Genomic DNA, 24,342 nt, shown 5'->3' on the forward strand with positions numbered 1-24,342 from the left:
AAAAGATTTTTTTAAGTAATAAGATAAAATAAAATTTAAAAGGAGAACGTTGACTTTAGCAGTCTTATCAATGACATTAAAAAGGAAGAGGTGGCAAGAAAAAGGGTTCATTTGGGAGCCCTCTATGGGGTCTTGCACTTAGTGGTTTAACAATTAGCAGTGCGCTATTTAGTTTCTTTTGTCAGATTGATTTAAATTTTTTTCTTTAGAAAAAAGCACTCCAGGCTATACCTTTAGGTATTTCCATAAGGGCCTTTTCTCTGAAAGTATTAACTGGTTGTAGGTGGTCATGAATGTAGGCGGCTGCTTTCCTGTGGACTGAGTAACAAAGCAAAAGGAAGAAATCCTACTGAGCAAAGCCTTCCCCACGCTGTGTCCCCCTGAGATGAGCATCTTCTCAATGGGCATCCTGCTGCCATGCCTTGCCCACTATGATGAACCATATTCCCCCGAACCACAAGCTAAGATGAACATTTCCTTCTTTAGGTTGTTTGTTGTCAAATATTTGGTGACAACAAAGGACAAGTAACTAATACATGATAATGCCCAGATGCATTTGTCAGTGCTCTGCTATCGCTCTATCTAAAGTCTTTGTAGCAGCAATGCCTATATTCCTGAAAGGGTCATTCTTGAGACATCTGCGTAGCCAAATGCCATCGTTCCTAAATTGCTACTCGGATACACCTCTTAATGAGAATGGGATCTAACTTGTCCATACTATCGAACGTGCACAAATGGCCTGTTTTATTCCCACATCATCTTGTTCTTATACTAGGTAACATCGCAAAATCTTTATATTTTTATTGACTGTATAGTATTTGCCCAATTAACATTAAACTTTACCAAATTGTCTAAAGGAAACATTCCTGATAGTTAGTTTCTAATGGAAATATTAAAAACTGAACAAAAGAAACCAATGCACAAATGCACATAGAATGTGTTCTGCTTTAGAAATGGCATTTGATCTACATGTAAATCTTTCATGCTGGTTAAGTATGAAATAAGGCATACAATTTGCTAATCTTTTTTGACAGCAAGTATCCTCCTAGAAGTCTGCATCTATTAGCATATTGCTCTATTGACATGAGCATGTTCAGATTTGTTTAATGTATCCTCGACTTCTGGAATAAGTTGCATCCTATCTTTCTCTTCTCCACATCATCTTAAGTGTGAGTCATTACATGTAGATCACTGCATGACCACTTACCCCCAGTTTTGTTTCCCATAGTTTCGGTCGCCTGTGCTCAACTCGGTCTCAACATATGAAATGGAACATTACAAAATTAAAATTCAAAATATTTCCGTTGTGCACGCTTCTGCATAATTTAATGAAATCTTCCATTGCCCTGCTCACATCCCTTGAGAGATAAAATCATCTTTTTGACCCACGTAGCTACACTGTATGAGATACCTACCTAGTAGGAAAGTTAGTTACTTTCCAACTGTTATCAAACACCATGACAAAGCAACTCATACAAGAAAGAGTTCATTTGTGCTTACAGTTACAGAGGAACAAGAGTGTATCATGGAGGAAGCATGAGAGCGAGTAGGAAACATGGATACAGGGACATGAAATTGAGAGCTTATATCTTAAATAGCAGCAAGCACCAAGTAGAAAGAGCAAACTTGAAGTGCTGGGAGGTTTTTCATCTCAAAGACTGACAAAGTGATGTTCTTCCTCCAATAGGTGAAACTGCGCCACTTAAACCTTGTCAAATAATACCACCAAATGGAGAGGGATTTCTCATTCAAATCACAACAGTATCTGTCTTGATTATCAGAGACATTGTCAAGGTTATATGGAGCTCAAGTTCAGGAAGTATAAAGTTCTGTACTTCTCATAGTTTTGAGCATCCAGTGGGAAATTGAAACATCTGTCAAGAATAAGGGAAGAGAGTGGGAGGTGGTGGCGCACGCCTTTAATCCCAGCACTTGGGAGGCAGAGGCAGGCAGATCTCTATGAGTTTGAGGCCAGCCAGGTCTATAGAGGAAGTTTCAATATGGCTAAGATTGTTGCAGAGAGAAACACTTTCTTAAAAAAAAAACTAAAACTAAAAAAGAAAAGAAACAAATAAGAAAAAACTTTTCAGATATTCCATTATTTATTTTTGAATGGATGTCTTCCTTTTCTAGAAGGTTAAGTGTGTCAAGTTAGACATTTCATTGTCTATTTTCATTCATGATATTGCTCAAAGACTTTTCATTCTTGTTATTGGTATATTGTGCTACATATAATACTTTGTTGTGGGCGTTTTCTTGTAAATATTTAATGGTATGTGTATATGTCTGTTTGTATGGGTAAACATGCATACATGTTTGTACATTTTTGTTCATGGGTGTGGAGGCCAGAGGACAAACTCTGGTGTCTTTCCTCAGGTACCCCAGTCACGCTCTACCCCATATTTTGTAGAACAGGGTTTCTCACTGGCCTGAAACTCTCCAAGTAAGCTAAGCTGATTGGCCAACAAGCCCCAGGGAGCTTTTTCCCTCTCTCAGCACCATGATTCTAAGTACCCAATATCATGCTGGAATTTTCTTGCACATGGACTCTGGGGATTGAACACAGGCCCTCATGCTTGCAAAGCATGATCTTCCCACTTCCAAACTCAGAATTTGAAGATGTTTTTCAGCATTCCTGGCTTATGTTTTAGCACTTTGTCTAGTTGAAACAGCCAGACAGACATGTCTCCAGACTTTTCTAAATGCCCAGGCCCTGTAGTAGAAATCATCTCTTGTTGAGAATCAGTGATGTTTCTCAAATTCTTGGTCTGAGGTAGGTATTCAAGAAATATTTATTATAGGGATCATTCAAGTGAGAGCCATTTAGTATCATACATGTGTAACACCTCAGAAGATCCTACTCTCTATTAAATCTTCAATGTAAGTTCCATTTCCCTCCATTAATTAAATTAATTCAAATGTCAAAGACAGCACTCATTCATAAATTTAATGAACAAAACAATCACACCAAGCCAAAAACACACCACATGTAAACAAAGCCCTCTGAGTAGCAGTCTCTAAATTCCAAGTGCCAGCTCCTAAAATTTATTACAAGAGTATAAAAAAATCAATAAAATAAAGTGTTTGAAATGATTTCATTAAAATGTTAATTTTGATAATCACTATACCAGTTATCTGAATTTTAACTTTAATACCCTAATATGCTTCACAAAGAAAATCACAGCCTAAGTAGAAAATATCTTCAAGTAAAATGTGAGTTAGAGGATAAAGTGTTGGCTTAGAGGTTAAGAGTTCTTAGTGCTCTTGCAGAGGACCCAGGTTCAATTCCCAGAAATCACATGATGGCTTACAACCATCTATACCTCCAGTCCCAGCAGCTCTGACAGCCTCTTCTGATCTCCACAGACACCAAGCTTACATGAGGCATGCATACACACATGCAGGCAAAACACTCATTGAAAAAGAAATCGTTAAAAGTGTGACCTCAGTGCAAACAAATCTTGTTTCTCTTGTGCTTCTATCAAGGCACTGATTGTATGTAAGCTGTTTAGATTGAACCTGAAAATTACAATGGACTTCGCTCCTTTCTGTTTATAATTCAGATCTGTGTTCCACGGTGCAATTGCACTTGTGCTCTCCAAATTATTCTTTGAGGACAACTTTTGGCCAAGATGTTAATGGAGTCCTGTCCTCTCTCCTAATTTTATTAGTTTTTTTCTTCTTCAACACCAATCTCCAAAAGTCCGTAATTAATGTTACAGTTGTGTTAACCCTGCCCCTGGCAATAAGGACATTATGTTTGCCTAAGAAGGTTTGTTTTTTTTTCTGCCCATTTGTTTGGTTTGTGTTTTGTTTGTTGTAGTGTACGTCATAATTACAACATCCTGGGGAGTCATTATCTCGGATATTTTTCCTTGCCTGATAATAGAAACATGTTCCGTTTCAAATCCACTTCGCCCCTTTGATTGTCTATTGTTTTAAATATATACTCTTCACATTCTTTGGGGGAAAATGATGTTCTGGTTATCTGTTACTGTCTAGCAAACACACATAATGGCTTAATAAAACCATTTATTACTCTCCTGGTTGCATAAAGTGGCTCTTCTCGTCCAGATGGTTCTCAGTGGGCTGCCTCAAGTGCGACTGCAGTTAAACGACAGCTGTGGTAGGCCCTGTCGAAAGGCTTGATTGGGCCAGGCATCCACAACTATTTCTGATCTTGGAGATCTGACATACTAGGGTTGGCTAGGCTTCTCTCTCTCTCTCTCTCTCTCTCTCTCTCTCTCTCTCTCTCTCTCTCTCCACACTGTTTCACATGGCTAACTTCTTTACAGCATGGAGATCACAGGGTTGTTGGACTATGCACATGCAACTGGCTTCTTCCAAACTGAGCATTCTAAGGTACCCATGTGGATGATACAAGGCTTCTCGAAGTCTTCCAAATGCAACCTGGAAGTTGTACGCTACTACTGCAGGGCTAGTTAAGAGTCAAGAGATAGAGACCACAGGAAGGTATGAACACCAGATACGTCTAAGGCTCATCTTTAAAGCCTCTGTGTTGCTAATGGAAAAAGCTAAACAGGACAAGCCTTGAGTATTGGGAGAACATACTGCCTCATACAGATGCTTTCTTAAATTCCCCTGACTTCTTCCATTGATAACTAAACTGGTGGTGTTTTTAATTGGCAATCTAACTTCTCACTCGAGTGAAAGTGATAATGGGAGAGACATTGTCAGAAGAATTCATAAAAAGCAAGACAATTCTGCTGTATAAGAGGAGTCTTTTTAAGCTTTATTTTATTAATTTATGTATATGAGTGTTTGGCCTATAGCATGCACTGTGCACCCCATGAGTGCTAAGTGAATGCAGAGGCTTGACGACGGTGTTGAATGCCCGGGGACTGGGGTTACAGACAGTAATGAGCCATCATGTGGGTCCTGGGAATCAAACCTGGGTCATCTGAAAGATCAACAAAAGAGCACAATCACTCTTAAATCCAGCTTCTGTCTGCCTTTACTACTCATACGGATACGGTGGCTTCATTTGTGCATAATTTCTTCCATAGCAACCCTACAAGGTAACTGAGAATGATGAATAACCCCATTCTTCTCCTTGGATGGTATCACTGTAATGGCAGACTTCTGACTTCTGCAGCAATAAGTGAAGATTCAGCGGTTCATCTAGTCCAAGATAGAGTACAGCCTCAACTGACTGACCTTTGCTGAGAGCGCACTCATATTCTGGACATCCCCAGTATCTCCGAGAAATGACTTCAGTACCCGTTAGGAATTGATTCGGTGGATAATTACAATCTCTGCTCAGACTGTTGCAGAGATCGACGAGATGGAGCACTGGAACCCATTCCAGGTTTAGTTCTGTCTGTGCTGACTTTTCTGAAAGTGGCCGGTGACAACAGTACTTCCTCCAACTTTGTCAGTGACTGATTAGGCTGACACTGCCCTATGACTGGGTATTTGGTCAAAAGAATCTTCTTGTTTATTTCCCATGTCTGAGTTCGAATAGAGAAAATAGAATCAAAGTAAGAGGTTCTATTGCAAAACACTGATAGGGGAGTTCAGCTAATCACATTCTGTCCGTGGGGCGTGTTGCCCTAAGGCAAAAATTTACCTATAAACCTGGTGGGTGCACTTCCCCTAGCTCTCTTGCCTGGTTCCTGCATCTCGACGAATCGTTGGGATTCTGGTGTAAGTTTTCCTTCTGTTTATTGAAGCTATATATTTTGTATTAAGCTAGTCTGGCAGATCATTAATTACCGATCGCACCGCGCCCCATCAAAACACACCAGGACCAAAGAATGCCCCTCCTGAGCCAGGTCACTGGAGAAATCCTGTTGGTTGGTTATTGTTGCCATCAACAGTGGCTGCCCACAAGCTGGGAGGTCAAGGGCTGGCAAGTACTAGCTTGCAGGAAAGAATAATTTTTCTAATCTCTTTTAAGAACTCTGAAGTATGAGAAGAAGAATGCTGTGTGTATACATGCTTAGCTTAGAAGGGCAAGATCAAATCTCTCTTGCTGTGTCTCACATTGCCCTCCAAATAACAACACTACAGAACAGTCTCTTGAGTTATTTTTAAATGTCATTTTATAATTTACAGAATCCCTTCCTTCCGCAGTCCTAAATTACCTCTTTATTTGCCTTTTAAAACTTAACCTTCCAGCCTCCCCAGATTGAGTACTTCTTTTCAGGTTGAAAGTCCAATTGTTTACTTGTCTGGATTTAATTTTTTTAAAGAAAGACATTTAAATTTTTATCAACAATGTCCTTCTGCTGCTGATTTCTGTTGCTTGAGTTTTATTTCCATTCATTTTCACAATTTCTGAGGAAAATCGAGGTGCAGTTAAATTCATAACAGTTTCTGAGTTGGATCAAGGGATCTAATTAGTTGGTGTAGAAGTTTCCCATGCTCATATGATTACATGGTGAAGAGCTAAAATAGTCTAACTACAACATGGGAAAGGCAGTTAAAGAAAGGTACCAGACCATGTTGCTCTAAGGAATTGAGAGTACCAGCTGAGCTTCATTGTTCAGAGGGAATTTAGGGGTAGTGAGGTAATTTAGCAGCAGAGCACCCGCCTAGCATGTCCTCGGTTCAGATTTCAGTCCCCAGTGCTTGTGGGGCTAGGTCAGAAAGATTTTATTGTTGTGGTTATGGAATGAGTACTGTTTTTTTATTTTTTATTGATTTTATGGAGCTATACATTTTTCTCTGCTTCTCTCCCTTCTTCTCCCCTCCCCTTCTACCCTCTCCCGTGGTCCCCATGCTCTCAGTATACTCAAGAGATCTTGTCGTTTTCTACTCAGACCCAAAAAGGTAAATATCATATGTACTCACTCAGAAGTGGCTTTTAGGCATAAAACAATGAAAACCAGCCTATAATATTCACAATCCCAGAGAACCTGACAACAATGAGGACCCGAAGAGACACATGCATGGATCTAATCTACATGGGAAGTAGAAAAGGATCAGAAAAATTTAACACAGGAAAATTGTACCTCATTAAAATGTGAGCTTCTTCTTCCCCTTGTTTGCTTACATATATAGAATCATGTCCAATGAAACTGGGCAACCATATGATTGTGCTGGGTGTCCCAAACAGGTCTCAAGGGAGCCTCCATCAAGAAAGGCTGACACAAGGCTTCTGTCAAAGAAATGAAAACATAGGAACTGAGAGTAAATTTGGAAAAGGTCATCTAGGACTGTTAGACTTAATTTTCCCCTGCCACTCAACACTATGAGTTAGGAATTCAAATGATTTTTTTTATAATTTTTAGAACTTTGTATATAAGCACTGTATCTACCTCACCTAGCCCTCCCTAGCCCATTAATCCCCTCCTGAGTCTCTTAAATGCATTGTTCCCCAGTTCGCTCTCTCTCAGCAGCTATTGGCCCATGGAGTTCTTCATCTAGGGCTTGGGCTATGTGGAGTCTCCCCTGCCCACATTGGCAAGCCAACATTTTAACAAATGCAGATGTAAAAAATATTGGCACTGAACTTAAAATTACTTCTCAAAAGTAGAAATTTTACTTGGAATTTATTACGAAATACTTCTCTAAATTTGCTTCTGCCTAGATGTTTAAAAGCCTCAAGTTATTTTAGGCCTTCCTAAAAAGAGGTTATCTGCTTGCTTGAATGTTTGCTCTTCTATTCCTGATTCTATCTTTCTGCTGAAGCAATTTTAAAGTGCCTTACATTTTGCCCTAGGAGTGTATTATTGGGAATACTAAGGAACACAAAATAGTACGGAGTTCATTTTTCCTTCCTGGCAGGTTCTAATTAAATAATGACTAGATGAGAGAAAATACAAGAGAAGCATATCTCCTGCCTTAATGACAAATATCATTTTAGAATACTGTGTTTCAATTCAGATAACTTCTTGCCCTAATTTGTAAAATTGAAAATCAATCTAAGTTATGTTTTAGGCAAATTATAGAACATTACAACAGGCAAGACAATTTTAAACAACAATGAACACATTTTTTAATGTCTCCTATTGTCAAATTTACAAGGTATAAAGATCAATACTTTTTCTAGTTGTTGGTAGGAAAATAAATCTGCATATGGGGAAGCCATGGATAGAAACCACTTTTGAGATATTTAAGTTTGATGGTTAGGGCTGCCAACTTGCCAGAATCTAGAACCATCTGAGAGAAGGGCCTTTGGGCCTGCCTATGGGCATTATTTTGATTGCATTAATTCAAGTGAAAAGACTTAACCAGTGTGGGTAGCACCATTCCATGGCCGGAATCCTGGACCAGATAACTGGAAGAAAAAAAAAGCAGAGCATTCACATTCTTCATTGCTCTCTGGTTTCTGACTGTGATGCCATGTGACCAGCCACTTCAAGCTTCTGTCTGATATTTCCCTTCCCTGCCACAATCTTCCCTGGATGTGTGCACCTGAACTGTGATGCACAATAAATTCTTGTTTCCCTCGGCATGATAATTTGAATGGGATGTACCCCTTAGTTATCTGTACTTGAAGACCTGGTCCCTGATTGCACTGTTTCGGCAGTTGAGGAGGTGTGAACTTCCTGGAGGAAGTATGTCATGGAAGACAGGCTTTGACAGCTTAAGAACTCATGTCATTTGGACTTCACTCTCTTGGTTTCCTACTTGTGGTTCTAGATGGGAGCTAGCCATGCTAGCTAGCCATGTCCCGTGCTGCCATGCCCCCCTGTCACGATGAGCACTTTTACCAACTTTTGTTTTGCTTTGTTTTTAGAGACCGGGTTTCTCTGTGTATTCTTGGCTGTCCTGGAACTCACTCTGTAGACCAGTCGGCCTCAACCTCCCAAAGATCTGCCTGCCTCTGCCTTCAGAGTGTTGAGATTAAAGACATGCACCCCCCATTGCCCGGCTGCCATTATAAACTCTTATCCTTCTGGAACCATAAATACAAATAAACTTTTTCTTCTATAAGTTGCCCTTGTTGTGACATTTTGTCACAGAAACCAGAAAAGTCACTAAGACCCTTGGTCACAGTCCCTCTAACCCAGTGTGACAGGCAGAATGCAAGGCCGGCTAAGATCCTTGCCTCTTTGTGTTTGTAACTTTGTGTATTCCCCACTTTTTTTTTTAGCATGACTGGGGTCCATGACTTGTTTCTAAGCAACAGGATATGGTAAAGGTCAAGTCACTTCCATAATTATGTTACATAAAATTGTAGCTATCATGCCAATGGGCTGTCTTTTCTTGATTTTGATGAAGCAAGAGGTTCTATTGAATTGATTTCTCTATCTCCTAAAATGTGAGGTAGCTTCAACAATAGGATCTTACCATCTAGTGTACATGGGCAACCAAAAGACATGACAATAGCCTGTCTTGTTCTGGGTGTCCCTGGGGGCCTCCTTTACCAATACTCAGAGAGGTAACCTGTACCTGGTCCGGGCACTGAGATTTTCATTTAATAATCTATATCTTCTGGGAGCAGCATTGTTTGTCCATGTGTGATACCTCTGTTTAAACTCCCCTTAAAAAGTACTTGAACTCACAAACTAGTAGGCTGTCATAAAGCTTCATAAAACCTTTCTTTGGGTTAACTCATTCCTCTTCTCATTTCTCCCATCTTGACTTAATTTTTTAGCTTCCAGTATTTTCCATGTCTGTTTTTTTCATGTCCCATGTGTTTCTACTATCATCTTTTATTATATTCACTTGGTTTACAAGATCACAGGTCACCATCAGCTTCTTCATGCTTACTTCATTTTGGTCCACACTTCTATCCCGTCATTCCCTCATCACCACTACCTGACTGACCCATCTTCCTTCATTATTACCCCTCTTTAGGTCTGTTCCACGTATATTCTACGACCTCTACTCCCTAAGTACATTCTCCATACAAATGGCTCAATTCTAGGTTCCTAGCTTCCATACATGCCAATTTCAACCCACAAAACATAAGATTTGGCTGGGAGTGGTGGTGCACGCCTTTAATCCCAGCACTCAGGAAGCTGTGATTTCGAGGCCAGCCTGATCTTCAAGAGCAAGTTCCAGGACAGGCTCCAAAGCTACCTTGTCTTGAAAAAAAACAAACCAAATCAAAACTTAAGATCATAAGATTTGAAGAAAGAAAACTTGTTAGAAATAATATGTAGTGTTTGTCCTTGGGGTGCTAGATGACGTCAGTCAGTATAATTTCTTTATAGTTCCATCTATTTACCTGAAAATTTAATTACTTTTTCTTACAGTTGAGTAATATTCCGTGTTGTTTATGAATCACATTTTCATTGACCATTCATCAGCCTATGGACATCTAGGTTGTTCCATCTCCTAGCTATTGTGAATATGGCAGCAGTGACCATGGATGTGCAAGTGCCTCAGTAGTAAGATAGAAAAGCATTTGGCCTACGCCCAGGAGTACCATAGCTGGCTTATAGTGTAGTTCTATTTCTCATTGTTTTGGAGAAACTTCAATACACATTCCATAGGTGCTACACTGGTTTACACTCCCACCAGCAGTGTGTAAGACGCCCACTCTCACCATATCCATGACAGCATGTGTTGCCATTTAGATTACGTGTTAATTGGGGGTGAAGTGGACGCTTGAAGCAGTTTTCATCTGTGCTTTCCTGATAACTAAGAAAATAGGCCACTTTTAACGCTGTTTACTGGCCATTTGCATTTCTCCTTTTGAAAACTTTCTTTCTAGACCTACAACCTGATTTTACTTAGGATGCTTGTTTTCTTGATGTTTAATAATGTTAGCGTCTAGAATATTATACGTACCCTCTGTCAGATGTACAGCTGGAAAATATTTTCTCCCATTCTGCTTGCTACACCACCCCTTATTGACAATTCCCTTTGCTGTGTCGGCAGACGCTTCTTTAGGATGAGATCTGCTTTGTCAGTTGTTGGTCTTATTTTCTGTGCTGTTTGAGTCCTATTTGGAAAGTTCTTCCCTGTGCCTGGAAGTCAACATGTACCCATTGCTTTTTCCCCAAGCAGTTCGAGACTATCCTGTCTTATGTAGAGGCCTGTGGTCCACTGTGCTTAAGTTTTATACAGGGTGAGCGGTTAGGTTCTAGCTTCATTTTTTTCTGCATGGCAAATTATATCTTTCCCATAACCACTTGTGAGTGTCAGGAGCTCTGGCCCCTTGATTTAGCAAAGGAAAATCTCTTTTATGATAAAATAAATATATAAGATAAAACAGAATCTAATATATCAGGATGGGACAAAACAAACAAAAAGAAGGAAAAGAGCCCCCAAACAAGACACAAGAAACAGAAATCCACTTGTTTACCCGCTCAGGAATCCCATAAAAATGCTAAACTGGAAGCCATAATATGTACACAAAGGACCTACAGGGTAAAAAGAGAAAATATATATATGTATAAATGATGATAAGATAATTTTTAAAAAGGAAAAAAAAGCAAAAATGGAAAAGCACTGAAATAATATTATGAGACCAGGAACCACCCAAAGTCCCATCGAGGACATTTCTGTTGCTTACCTACCGCTGGGCATGCGGCCTACCTTTGAGAGTAGTTTGTTTCTCCAGGGAGACTCCCTTGGAGACAAAAGCTAAATTTTCATTTGCAAGTGGTTAGCAATTGGAGATAGCTTCTGGGTCAGGACTGGGGGCCTGTGTCCATCTCTACATTCTGCTCTAGGACCCCATCTGATGCAGACCCCTCAAGGCCCTGCGCATGCTGCCTTGGGTTCTGTGCCTTTATATGACGTCTGACCTTCAGAGATATAGACAGTAAATTTGTATCTTAAGTTACTAACTTTATCCTTTATGTCACAGTACCAGAAGAAAGCTAATAGAGTACCTTGCTTAGTGAGTCCATTTGCTCCGAGCAACTACTGCAGTAGGTCTGTGAAGGGCAGCTCCACTGACCTAAGGGAATAAAGAAAACTAGAGACACTGAGTGTTGTTCAAAAGTAAAGAAACTCATATCTCAAATGTTATGGTTACACCCACTTTCATGTCCTCCACTGCATCCATTGTCTCCTGAGCTACACTGATCTTTTAAAACATTCTTTTTCCAGACAGGGTCTCTCTGTAGACCAGGCTAGCCTCGAGCTCACAAAGGTCCACCTGCCTCAGCCTCCTGAGTGCTGGATTAAAGGCATGCACCACCACCGCCCTGCTTTCAAAACATTTTTCAGGGAAGGCGTGCACGTGTGCATGCTGAAATGCATGTGTGAGGGTCAGAGGACAACTTTGGTGGCCTGAGTCTTGTCTTTTCGTGCGTTGAACCAGGGTCCCTCTTTTTGTTTCCACTGCTACACAGTGTGTATTCCATGCTTAGCAGTCACGCCAAATTCTGGACCACTGTTTCTAACTCCCATCGGTGTTCTGGGATCACAGATTTGCTTCATTGCATCTGACTTTGGTATGTGAGTTCCAGTGTTGAACTCAGGCTTCCAGATGAGTGCAACACACGTCTTTATCCATTTAGCCATCTCTCCAGCCTTGAATCTTCAGCCTTGAATCGTATATTCATGTTTTTATTATTCCCTCTTGGAGTGCTACCTGCCGTAAGTCAATTTCTTGAATTCAAAGAAAATCATCTATCTATTCAAGACTACATAATTAAAGATTTTTTTTGTGGGGATGTGGCAAACAGATCTTACAGGGTGCAATCACAAGGCAATCTTGTTTTTCTATCATTATCCATTCACAACAGCTCCACGTGTTTAATTATAGCCTCAACAAAACCTTAAGATGGTCTCCAAAATGCATTCAACAGGTTCAGAAATGTCCTCCAGTCATTAGTTCATTTGTAATCACAACAATTTGCACAGTATAATTAAAGTGTTCATTTGTGATATAGTTAAACTCCCTACTCCACCAAAGTTCTCTTTTGTCCCCTTTCGAGGACTTGGATAAGCTGCAGAGCATCAAGGAACGTCATCAATGGTTTCTTTGTCTTTCTAGCATTCTTTTCTAGCTGTGGACACATTGGAATTGTAAAAAAGTCTGGCCAGAGTGATGAAATAAAAGAAAGTTTTCCCTTAACTGTGCCCGGTAAAACTCAGCACTCATTTCCTCTATCCACTGCCAAGAACCATCACTGATTCTCTTGTGTGGGTGCTTTTGCCGATGCCTGGATGATTTCTCTGTGGAGAGGCCGCAGTTTTAGCCTCCTTGGGTCAGAATGAACTATGCTGCTATGCTAGAATGTCTCCGCTTCCACACATTGCTGCTAAGTCCTTTTCACCCTTGGAAGCAGTTAGTTTTCAGGAAGCCCTCATAAAATGGTCCGATCCCACATTTCCACCGTACCTTCTACTAGTTTCCCCAGGAAGCACACCGTTTGGATCCACCTCAGTTGGAAGGGCAGACATTTCACAAATGTAGCTTCTACCCTCTGGGGGTGTGTTGCTTTGACTCTTTCTCCCTGTTGCCTATTTGGGGGTTGTAGGAAGATATGAGATAGACCTGAAAGTGAGTTAAGAGTTAATATTACAAATCCTGGTTTCCAATGTCTCTTGTTAATATCTCACAGCACCCTCCCTTCACCTGTGGAGATGACTGGTGTTTATTGGCGTGGGGCCCCACTAAAGCTGTCTAAATCCATTTTAGCATCCTATACCACATGAACACATATGGCTTTGATTGTCTTTTTCTTTCTAAGATTGGCTTAAGAATCCTAAGGGATCTGAAAACAGAATGGAGTTAATTCTTCTTGTCTGGCAGGTGATGATTAAGTACTTACAGATGAGAGAAAACAGAGGTAAAAGCTCTTCCCTAGAATGATGATAGATATCACACTGAGAATTTTTACATCAATTATTTTACTTCTAATGGAGCAGTGAACAAGCAGCCCTCAGGAAAGACAGAGTCAAGATTGTTTCGGGATTCAGGCCATCTCTATCCTGTACTCTGGTACCCTGCCTCCTAGTCCTTCTTAGTCTCCATGTTTCCTCATTCTATTGTGGGAGAGAAGAAATCTGATTGGCTCGTTCCAACATTCTCATATGATCACCTTGTCCCAGAGGATGAGTCCTCAGGATCCACTGCCTACTACTGAAGTCTCTGGGAGCAAATTTGGGCAAAATAGGCCATGTTGAGCAGATAAGTTTGACTTGGCTGCCACACTCTGGAGTTCCATTATATTATATTTTAAATGAATGTATTTGGTTCTTAATAGACTATAAATTTAAAACTAAATAGAATAGCATTCTGCAATTGGTTGCTTTTTCCCCCTGTTAGGCTCTTTGAAGAACCTGCTACCCAGATGCCAAATAAATACATACACACAAAGACTTATTATTACTTACGAATTCTAGGCCTTAGCTTGCCTTCTTTCTAGCCAGATTTTCTTAACTTAAATTATTCCATCTACATTTTGCCTCTGGGATTTTATCTTTTCCTGTTTCTGTATATATTTACTTCTTACTTGGTATCAGCTGTGAGGCTGGCCCCAAGTGTCCTCCTCCTCCTCCTCTTGCTCCTCTATCTCTTTTCCCAGATTTCTCCTCCTATTTCTTCTCTCTGCCTGCCAGCCCCGCCTCTCCTTTCTCCTGCCTGGCTTTGGCCCATTCAGCTCTTTATTAGACCAGTTAGGTGTTTTCCACAGACGAAGTAACAAAGCTTCACAGAGTTAAACAAAGGGAAGAGAAAGAATGCAACACATCTTTGCATCATTAAACAAATGTGCCACTGCAAGAGTAAATGTTACACTTTTAAAAATATATTCGACAACAGCATTCCATTGTTTTGTTCTGTTTATATAAGAGAATGGAATAACTATTTTAGAAGCTATTTGCATATGTACAGTTTTAACTTGCTATAGTTTGATGACTTCATGCATGCATATAACATGTTTTGGTCGAACATGTTTTCCGTCCCAGCTTCAGGTGCTCTTTACTCTTTCAACCATAAGAATCGACTTAGTCCTTAGTGCATAGTGTAATGCCATCTACTGTAGTATGAGTAGCCTCCCAGGGGTGACATCCTGGAGGAAAACTGATTCTCTACCCACCTGCCAGCCATCGACTGCCAATAGCTCCTCGGGTAAGGGTGGGGCTTCATGAGCGCCTCGATCATCCAGGCTGCGATTTTGTTCAGCTTAATCTTGTACAGGTCTCGCTCATGCGGTCACAACTACTAGGAGCTCACGTGTACAAAACCTTCTTTTGTCAGAAGACACCATTTCACGTTGGTCACCCACCCCTTCTGGCTCTTACAATCTTTCTTCCCACTTTTCTGCAATGAATCCTGAGACTTTGTGGCGGGGGAAACTGAACGGGATATTCAGAGCTGAGCATTCCCCAGACTCTTCTTCTCTGCACACTGACCGATTGCAGGTCTCTAAATTAATTGCCATCTACTGTGAAGCTTCTCTAATAAGGGTTGAGAGATACAGTGATCTATGGTGGTTATTTCATGATTTGTGTGCACACATATGTGTGTTATATGTGTGTGGGTGCTCTTGTGGGTAAAACATATGAATGTGTTGTACGTGTGTGTGTGTGTGTGTGTGTGTGTGTGTGTGTGTGTGTGTGTGTAGGTCAGGTGTTCTCAAATGCCTTTTCTCATTTTGATAAAGTCTCTCATTGGCCTGGAATTCTCCAGGAAGGCTAACCTGGATAGCCAGTGACCCTCAGGAATCTACATGTCTCTACTTCCCCAGACCTAGGATTATAAGTATGTGCCACCAACCTCTCTCTCTCTCTCTCTCTCTCTCTCTCTCTCTCTCTGTGTGTGTGTGTGTGTGTGTGTGTGTGTGGTTACTGAGCATTGAATTTAGGTCCTCAGGATTATAGAATCAACACTTTATTTGACTAAGCTGCCTGCATGGCCCTATATTGTATTTCATCTGTAGAACATGTATTTTTTCATTTGGACAAGAAGTGAAAACTAAGTTGCATCATTTTTCTTCTCTTTGTTTTCTTTCTTCCTGCCTATTTGTTTTTTATCTGCTGTCCCCTGAAATGGACATTCCACATGCTTCCAACATGTCAGCCCCACACGTTCAGCTTCAGAGAGCATTGTTATCTACACTTCCTTAAGAGAAAGAGGCAGGATTCTTTGAGAAATAAAATCAGGATGTACTGGCTAGGTAATAGTATTTTTTTGTATTTTTAAATATTGAACTAACCTAATGATGCCCAATGACCTTTCCCACAGCCACAACCACATAATCCTTTCTCATACCCACTGAAACCGTCATTATATATTGTCGCTCTGCCTACTGCAGTTTTGGGGTACTCTGCCAGCCCGGAAACTGAGGAATTGTGGGTGGTCTCGCCGATAGCATTGTGCAATCCATCTGTCAGTATCACCATTATCCTTAGTGTCCTGCTTCTTCCTTGAGTTGTAGATCTAGATAGAGTCCCTTCTAATCCCGACAAACCCTCACGTCGCCACCATACTTCGGCTCAAGGGACGCACACTCTTCCAGGAGTCGGTAGATCACAGTCTGACCATACAGAGTGAGCATGCTGACCCACCAAAGTGAAAGAAATGGCATTTACAGTGGTTTCTCCAAGGCAACAGAATTCACCCCACTCGTTTGACCAAAAATCACAAAAACAAGTAACCCCTTGAAACCTAAAGTAAAAATAGCTCTTCTTCAGAAAAATAGCGAGTGGTTTTTACTTAGGATTTAAAAGGAACAAAGAAAGAGGGAAGAGAATATTCTAAGCCATAATATGATTTTTCCTCAAGGGTTTTGGTTACTTGGAGGAAATTAAATAAACAATTCTAGTCCATTGTTCTGCTCTAGCTGTGAAGCATTTCCTACTGTGAACACTATGTCCCAATTGTTGCCTGTCAGAAATACTCAGCAGCTCTAGTCCTGGGTATGGCATGTACTGAGTTGCACAGTGTGGGGAGCAAGGTTACCAATGTTACCATTTGAAAATAAACAACTTCCAAGGACACTTCTCTTCCATGATACTTTCCCTGAGAACACATTTCATGCATTGATAAAATGTTCCAAAATCTCTCCCCTCTAAGAAAGCAACAGAAATTTTCCAGCAGCAGAGGAAAGTAGGCTATATGAAAATCAGAAAGGGAGAATCAATTTTGAGAGCCAAGAACAGTCTAGAGGCTGACTGAGTTTGGTGCTTTCGAAATCATTCTTCCCTCACCGGGTCTGATTCAGACGCCCGGTTGTTTGGTCATACAACTCAGATGGCTGATAGAATCTGCTTATGAATCTGCCAATCGGATGGTGTGCTGCAGTCAGAAAACCCTTGATCGGGGTTTGCTCTGTGGTCTGAAGCCTTCTTCTGAGCTGTTTCATTCTCCCTGCCCTGGAAGCCCAAGGAACATTTGTCAACACTCTACTCACATTTCTTCTCAAAAGCAAGCCGTCTCTGTTTGAGTCTGCGCTTTGCACAGTGTGTAAATCTGTTTGTTTTTCTCTCTTTCAGAAGCTGCAAAGAATCGATCCTGCTCACTGTCATCCAGCCTTACCCTGTAAGTGTTCTGTGAGCAAAAGTGCCACTCCATGTCCTTGAGCTTCTGATCCCCTCAACCCATTCCAGGAAATCCACCGGGGTGCATAACAGTGGAGACAAACTGCATGTGCTCAAAACGCGAGCTTAAAATTCTTGATCATTTCTATTGTGTTCTGGGTTGCCAAAACCATTCATTGGCGTGGAAACTACCGCGCTTCCCTAAATATCCTGAAAGACAATCGGCTCTGCCGGCCTGGGAGCGCTCCACATCTGCAACGAATACAAAACCCAAGACTTTCTTGTTTGCCAGCTTCCAAGTCACAAGTCTCATGGGAATATCTAATTACAGGAAGTTGTGTGAAAGTTTTATTCTTGTCCCCATCTAATTATTTTGGTCGAGAACGGGATAATTAAGCCTGATTCAAAGGAGGCGTGCGAGGGACACCACTGTCAGAATTCGAGTTCAGATACCTTGGTTAGGAGGGAGGAACTGATTATGATCATACTCTTTTCATTTCCTCTGCTTTCTGGTTTGTTTGTTGGTTTGTTTGTGACACAGTTGCATGTGTCTAAGGAAGTGACCAAAAGATGACCTTGAACTTCTGATCCTCCCGTCTCCTCCTCTAGCGCTGTGCTTGCAAGCATTGCTCGCTACTCCCAGTTAATAAAGTATTGAAAATTGAACCCATGGCCTGGCATGTGCTCCCCAAGCACGCTACCAACGGAGCTATACCGTCAAGCCCAATTCTTAGGATTTTTGAAAACAGTTCTGTGATGGTATAACCTTCATGGTGTGGAAGTCACTCATTTTCCACATGTAAGGCAGAGGTCTTTGCAAAGCACAGGGAAGTGCACATTCACCGCCGCAGTCCAGTTTCAGAATGATCCATCATCACGCTTCCACTCTCTGCTTCCCATTTCCAGTTACTCCCTGTTCCCACCATCCACCCCAGGCAACTGCTCATCTACCTCTTTCTACAGGCTTGTTGACATTGACTTGTAAGCGTCATACATTCAGAAGATACCAAAGAAAATGGCTTTCTGGCCAGCCACCTTGTTGGGCCTTTATATAGACAGGAAGAGAATCTAACCAGCATAGCTTCCATGTTTTCTCCTCACAGAGTACTATGTATCTTCCAAGTGAAGTGTGATGTTGGTTGCTGGTTTTCCTCCCGTCTCCCAAATTTGCATTCTTTTACCTGAATTTTCTCTTTACTTTGCAACCGCTTAAAAACATATGATCAGAACCTTTATAACTCCAGACTAATTTCATTTCTTGCCTTGTGTGCAGTTGTTTTAGCCCATGCAGAAAAGAGAAAGGAAAACTAAAAAGAGACTTTTGGCATTCAAGTTCAAACGGAACCTAATAGGTTAGGGTAAGGGCTTAGGGATTGGCTCTCCTGTCCAGCAGAGTATTCATGACTTGTTGGTACAGAAGTGTTCCTTACTGTCATTGAAGCCAGGTACTTGGATTTGATAATCTCAGTTGTTTTCCAGAGTCCGGGGACTTCTTTTCTACATTGACACAGAGAGTTAATCCATTCAGGAGAGCTCGCCGCACACACTTCTTGTCAGTAGCCACTCTTCTACTCCATTCTTTCCCTAGCCAATTATTGCAGGGTACCCTCACCCTGAACTCCCCTTCCTCCCTGAGATGCCGGCCAGGCTTTCCAATACTCCTATTCCCTCTGATCAGTCCAATCCTCCAGTCTTTCAAGGTTCTGCCCTGATTCTAAATGCTGCCCGAGGGTTTCATTTATGGAATGACCCTGCTGACATTTGGGCTGGAGAGTTTCCTGTTTGGGGGTGGGCCTGCAGAAGAGGGGACGCTTGCGACCAACCCTAACATCTGCTCAGCAGATTCGAATTGCACCCTTTCACCCAAGTTATGACGAGCAAAAATATCTGCAGATTTTGCTAAGTGTCTCTTCAAAATAAAATTGTTCTCAGCAGAGAGCCACTGTACTGCTCTAATGCCCATCCTTGCTGTTCCAACATGACTTTTTCCTCCTCTGAACCGTGGATGTGCATATTCTGAAGCTACTGAAATAGGTAAACTGGATAGACGGAGAAGAGCAGATGGCAGAAGAGACTGTAATGATTTTACTTGTATCTTTATATTCGGATTTTTTTCCCCTTCTAGTTTGCATCTTTTAAAAAAATTTAATCTGGGTATAGGCTATATTCTCAACACTTGCGAGGCTGGCTGAGGTAACAAGGTTGATGCAAATTTGAGGCCAGCCTGGGCTATCACAGTGAGTTTTAGGCCAACCTGGCCTTCATAGTGAGACCCTGTATCAAAACAAAATAAACAAACAAGCAAAAGTCAAGGTTTAAATTGTTATAAACAAGATAGGTTAAAAATGACAAATAACCCAGCCAAACAAGAGAAGATCCATAGATTCTGCTTCTGTCTGAGAAAAATCTGTGAATTTTCAAGACCATTAGAGCACTTACATTTCTTTTGGAACTGGCTAGCAAGAAATTCTGAAGACGTTTGCCTTGCTGCTTCCTGATGGGCTCCAATGAAGTGTGTTCCATGCACCTGAGAAGCTAAGCCTTTCTCCTGGACACTCTGCTGCCACAGTTTCCTGGGTTAGCGCGTGGTTTCACAGCATAAGCCGCATCCCCTGCTAAGCATGGCAGTCAAACTCCCAGGATGGCCGATATTCATGAAGCCAGCTGGATGTGCTAAGGAATCCAGTCCTGGAGGGCATATTTTTGTGTTCTTCATGAGGATGATCAGTCAGAACATTCACGAAAGAGGACACAGAAAAGGAACAGGAAAGCACCATTGTTACACTCACAGGTCCTAAGGAGACCTAGTCTCTAGGTATCGAGAGGAGGGTCACATGAAAGGGAGCACCAAGGGATTGCGTTCAACCTAGTAGGAGAGGAACAGAGAGGGGGGGGGGACCTGTGGACAAGTCCATGTATTGAGGGTGAGGGGCGAACATACACAAAAGTTAAGGAGAGATGGGTCTGATTGAATGTGCCTTTGATCGTAGCACCCAGGATGACAACACAGGATGACAACAACATTTTCCTAATGAAAAGTTCAAGGCCAGTCTAGACAATACTTAGCAAGATCCTGTCAAAGAATAAGAAGTAGGGAAGAGAAGAGGAAGAAGAGAAAGAAAACTTGTAAGATGGTTTTAAACGTCAATAGGTCAAAGTCAGGGGTGGATATGAAGGTGAATTTCTGGTAGGACCACCTCTTCACACTAGTGTACCCGCTTGCCTAGACTGGGTGCTCAGAGGCTGTTTGCTGGGGTGCTGACACTTCAGGAAAGCAAAAGCTTTAAAAATTTATCCGAGTAGCCATTCAGTTTGTGATCACAAGAGCTGGCAGATAAACGTCTCTGTCCTTTGAACAATGTAACGCTGGAGAATGTGGTCAGCCTTGCTTCCCAGAGATTCTCAGGAGGAATAAGATCCAGTTGCCTGGGGTGGTGCCAACTTAACAATGAAAACTTCAGTGGCGTATTTCCTCTTCCCGTCTCCTTTTCCCACTCACCTGCTCAGATTTCTTAGAAGCACCTCCCGGACTAGCTACCAGCTTATGAAGCATTAACCAAGTATCCGCTTGTGAGGATTACAAAACAAGTCACTTAGTAGCTATAGGTTACTCCCAGGCTACAAGTTCAAAGCCATATTATGTAGTTACCGAAATCAGTCTTACTTGTGCTTTTAAAACTGTTTTACTCATTTTTACTTACTGGTTTCGGTGTGAGCCTGTTTGTGTGTGTGTGCAGGTGCTCAAGGATGCCAAGGAAGGCGTCAGATCCCCTGGAACTTGACTAACAAGTGATTGTAAGCTGCTAGATGTGGCTACTGGGAACTGATCTAGGATCCTCTGCAGAAGGAACAAGTACTCTTAACCACTAAGCCATTTCTCCAGCCCTTTCTCTGTGTATATTTTTTTTTCAAGTACTGTTCTGGTCATTTCTAAAGGCCTTTGGGGAATAGTCACTATCCTATGGCCCATCTTAGCAATAGCAAATGTGGAAAATAATGTAGAAATTGATTAGGGGCGTGATAGAGTTAAAATCAACTAACAGCAGGAGAATTTCATTATTCTAAGTGTTAATTGCGTGTCAGCTCTGCCACGTGATATAAAATGCATAGGATTAGCACTTACAGCTGCTGATAGCTAATTCGCCAGGATTCTGAGCTTGTACAGGATATGTGTTTTGACTAACAAAGGGGATTATAAGTTAAAACTGTGTTCATAATTGGTTTGCACTATCCTATCTACCTGACACTCTAGCTAGCAAAGTAAGCAAGGTGCCATGTGGCCAATTCTCATTAGATAGCCTTCTTGGAGACTTTTTGTGTTTTTAATCATCAAAAAGTAGTTTTAAAGTTTTGAGGTATTTTGATTCCTTTTGTTTTGTTTTATGTTTATGGACGTTTTGCCTGTGTGCCTGTATACCACGTGCATGTATGCAGTGCTCATGGAGGCCGAAAGAGGGCATCAGATCTTCTGGAACTGGAGTTAGAGATGGTTTTTTAGCTGCCATGTGAGTGCTGAGAATTGAACCTGTTTTCTCTGGAAGAACGGTTGCTGATCTGAAGTGATGAGCCATCTCTACCGCTCCTAAAAAGTCATGTTAATGACTTCAAATTTCTATTTTGATCATCTCCGACTCCCATGTTAGTCAGTAGTACATGGTTTAATATAGTAATGAGAGCCTAGCCAGGGTATACATACTAAAGTTACAAAGAAAAGAGAAGCATCCCCAGCATGACACATCCTGCTCTCTCTAGTCATTGACTTTATAAACTACATTAGTGCCTTGGTTCTGTTTCTATTGCTGCCATGAAAACCACAACCAAAGGAAACTTGGGGAGGAAAGTATTTATTTCATCTTATACTTCCATATCACAGTCCATCACTGGGAGAAGTCAGGGCACGAACTCAAACAGGGCAGAAACCTGGAGGCAGGAACTAAAACAGAAGCCATAGATGAATGTTGCTTACTGATTTCTCCTTCATGGCCTTTACAGCCTGCTTTTTTCATACAACCCAGAACCATTAGGGATGACATCACCCATAGTGGGCTGGGCCCTCCCATGTCAGTCATTAATGAGGAAAATAGACCATGGACAATCAGGTGTAGACATTGTCTCCATCTAGGCTCCTCTTCCCTGACAGCTTTAGCTTCTATCAAATTGACAGAAAACTGATTGGGACAAGGTAGCTGCGAGACAACTTAAAGGATGAAAGGTTGAGTTTGGCTCACAGTTTCAGAGGTTGCTGTCCCCAGATGTCAGTCCTTGACTGGGGCCTGTGGTGAAACAAAGTATCATGGCGTAATAGTGTGTGTCAGAGAAGGAAACTCTGCACCTCATAGCAAACAGAAAACAGACAGAGATGAGAGGGCCCAGAAACCAGGTCAAACCTTTGGAGGCACAGGCCTAGTGTATTAGATACTGTTGTTGAGATAAAAGCAACTTAAGAAAAGAAGGGTTTGTCTCATCTCACAGTCTGAAAATACCGACCATCATGGCGTCAGGAGCTTGTGACAACTGATCTCAGTGTATCCCCAGACAGGAAGCAGAGAGGAAAGCAGGTGCCCAGCTCACTTTCATCTCTGTGTCTTTGTATTTAGTCCAAGACCACAATTCATGGCCATCATATTGCCCACAGTTCAGGTGGGCCTTCACGCCTCAGTGAACCTAATCTAGGTAATCATTCGCATGGGCTGTGAGGTTTGTTTCTTAGGGGACTCCAGAACCTGTCAAATTAACAAGTGATGTTAAGCATCCTACCCAGCGACCCATTTCCTCCACCTAGCTCCTAAGTTCCTATCACCTCCTAAAGCAGCACCACTAGCTAGCGACAAATGTTCAAGGCATGAGCCTATGGGGAAATTTTCATATTCAAACCATAACTTAGACAAATCACTCTAGGTTTTCAATGAAGCTGATGAACTGTTTCTAAAATCATATCAAATATACACATCTCAAAAGTCAGTTCCAATATGTGTATCTTTTTATTGAGGTAAAGAATTATGTAGAACATTCTAGAAAAATATAGTAAATTATTAAATAGAATACCCAGAATGCAGTAGAGAAGTTGAAATTGAGAATATGGTCACACGAGTTGAACATTTTATTGCCAAATAATGCTAGAGCAATCATGCGTTCTTTGTGACATCTCATCCTATGAGTCAGGTCTGTTCTGGTATCTTCATTACAGCCACTTCACTCGTGCTAAACTCATTGAGTCAATGTAAATACTGCCACTCAGAATCGTTAAGGGAGAATAATGTTTTTCCTTCAGCTAAAAAAAATGGCATATCAAAAGCAAATGAACTCACCACTGTATGATTTGCTCGTTAATCATCACTGCACTTGGCCTATAATTACACAGACACTATGAGAACATACATTGTCACATTGCTCCAGCATCCCAGTATGACTTCTAAAACGCACACAGAGCTTACGGAACACAGGCATCTTTTGAGGAGCACTCATTCAGAGTCCTTTTGAAGTTTTTTTTTTTAAAAAAAAAAAAGGAGGACAGCCATTCTCTTTTAAATGGCTTATATAAGTGGGCAAATTGAAACTTCATAATAAAATCATCCATCTGACAAGTCTTCTAAGATACTGCTTCCAATTCAGATAGGTTCAGAAAGGTGTGCAGAGGAGTGTTGGAAACAATATCACCTAGCATAGTTCTGCAAACCTGTAATTCCGGTGCCAGGAAGGGTGAGCTGGAAGGGTTGTAAGCCAAGGCCACCCTGAACTACTTTTCTAATTCCAAGCCCCAGGAATTCATAACCAAACCCTGTCTCAAAAATAAGCAAAAAATAGTATTCTCCTAATATTAAGACAAAAATCTGTGCCCCCAAACATTTATATTTGTCATTGCATATGCTCAATAATGATTTTATATTATGATAAAATACATGCACATAACATAAAGTGTGCCATTTTAACTGTGCAGTTCAGCAATATTAAGTACATCTGTGATGCATTAAGCATCAC

The 24,342-nt window shown here is 41.2% G+C and overlaps 1 protein-coding gene across 6 annotated transcripts in view; it reads left to right on the forward strand.

Moving 5' to 3' along the window:
- Positions 1-24,342, forward strand: part of Frmpd4 (FERM and PDZ domain containing 4) — a 930,349-nt gene that overhangs the window by 857,194 nt on the left and 48,813 nt on the right. For all 6 annotated transcript variants that reach the window (XM_085684903.2, XM_087902491.1, XM_085684900.2 and 3 more), the window contains one exon: positions 17,320-17,365. In XM_085684903.2, coding sequence (XP_085541029.1) covers positions 17,320-17,365 — 46 coding nt within the window. The remainder of the gene's footprint in view (positions 1-17,319; positions 17,366-24,342) is intronic.

Source organism: Myodes glareolus, chromosome X, assembly GCF_982192425.1.
Source record: "Myodes glareolus chromosome X, mMyoGla1.1, whole genome shotgun sequence".
In the NCBI taxonomy this organism is placed as follows: domain Eukaryota; kingdom Metazoa; phylum Chordata; class Mammalia; order Rodentia; family Cricetidae; genus Myodes; species Myodes glareolus.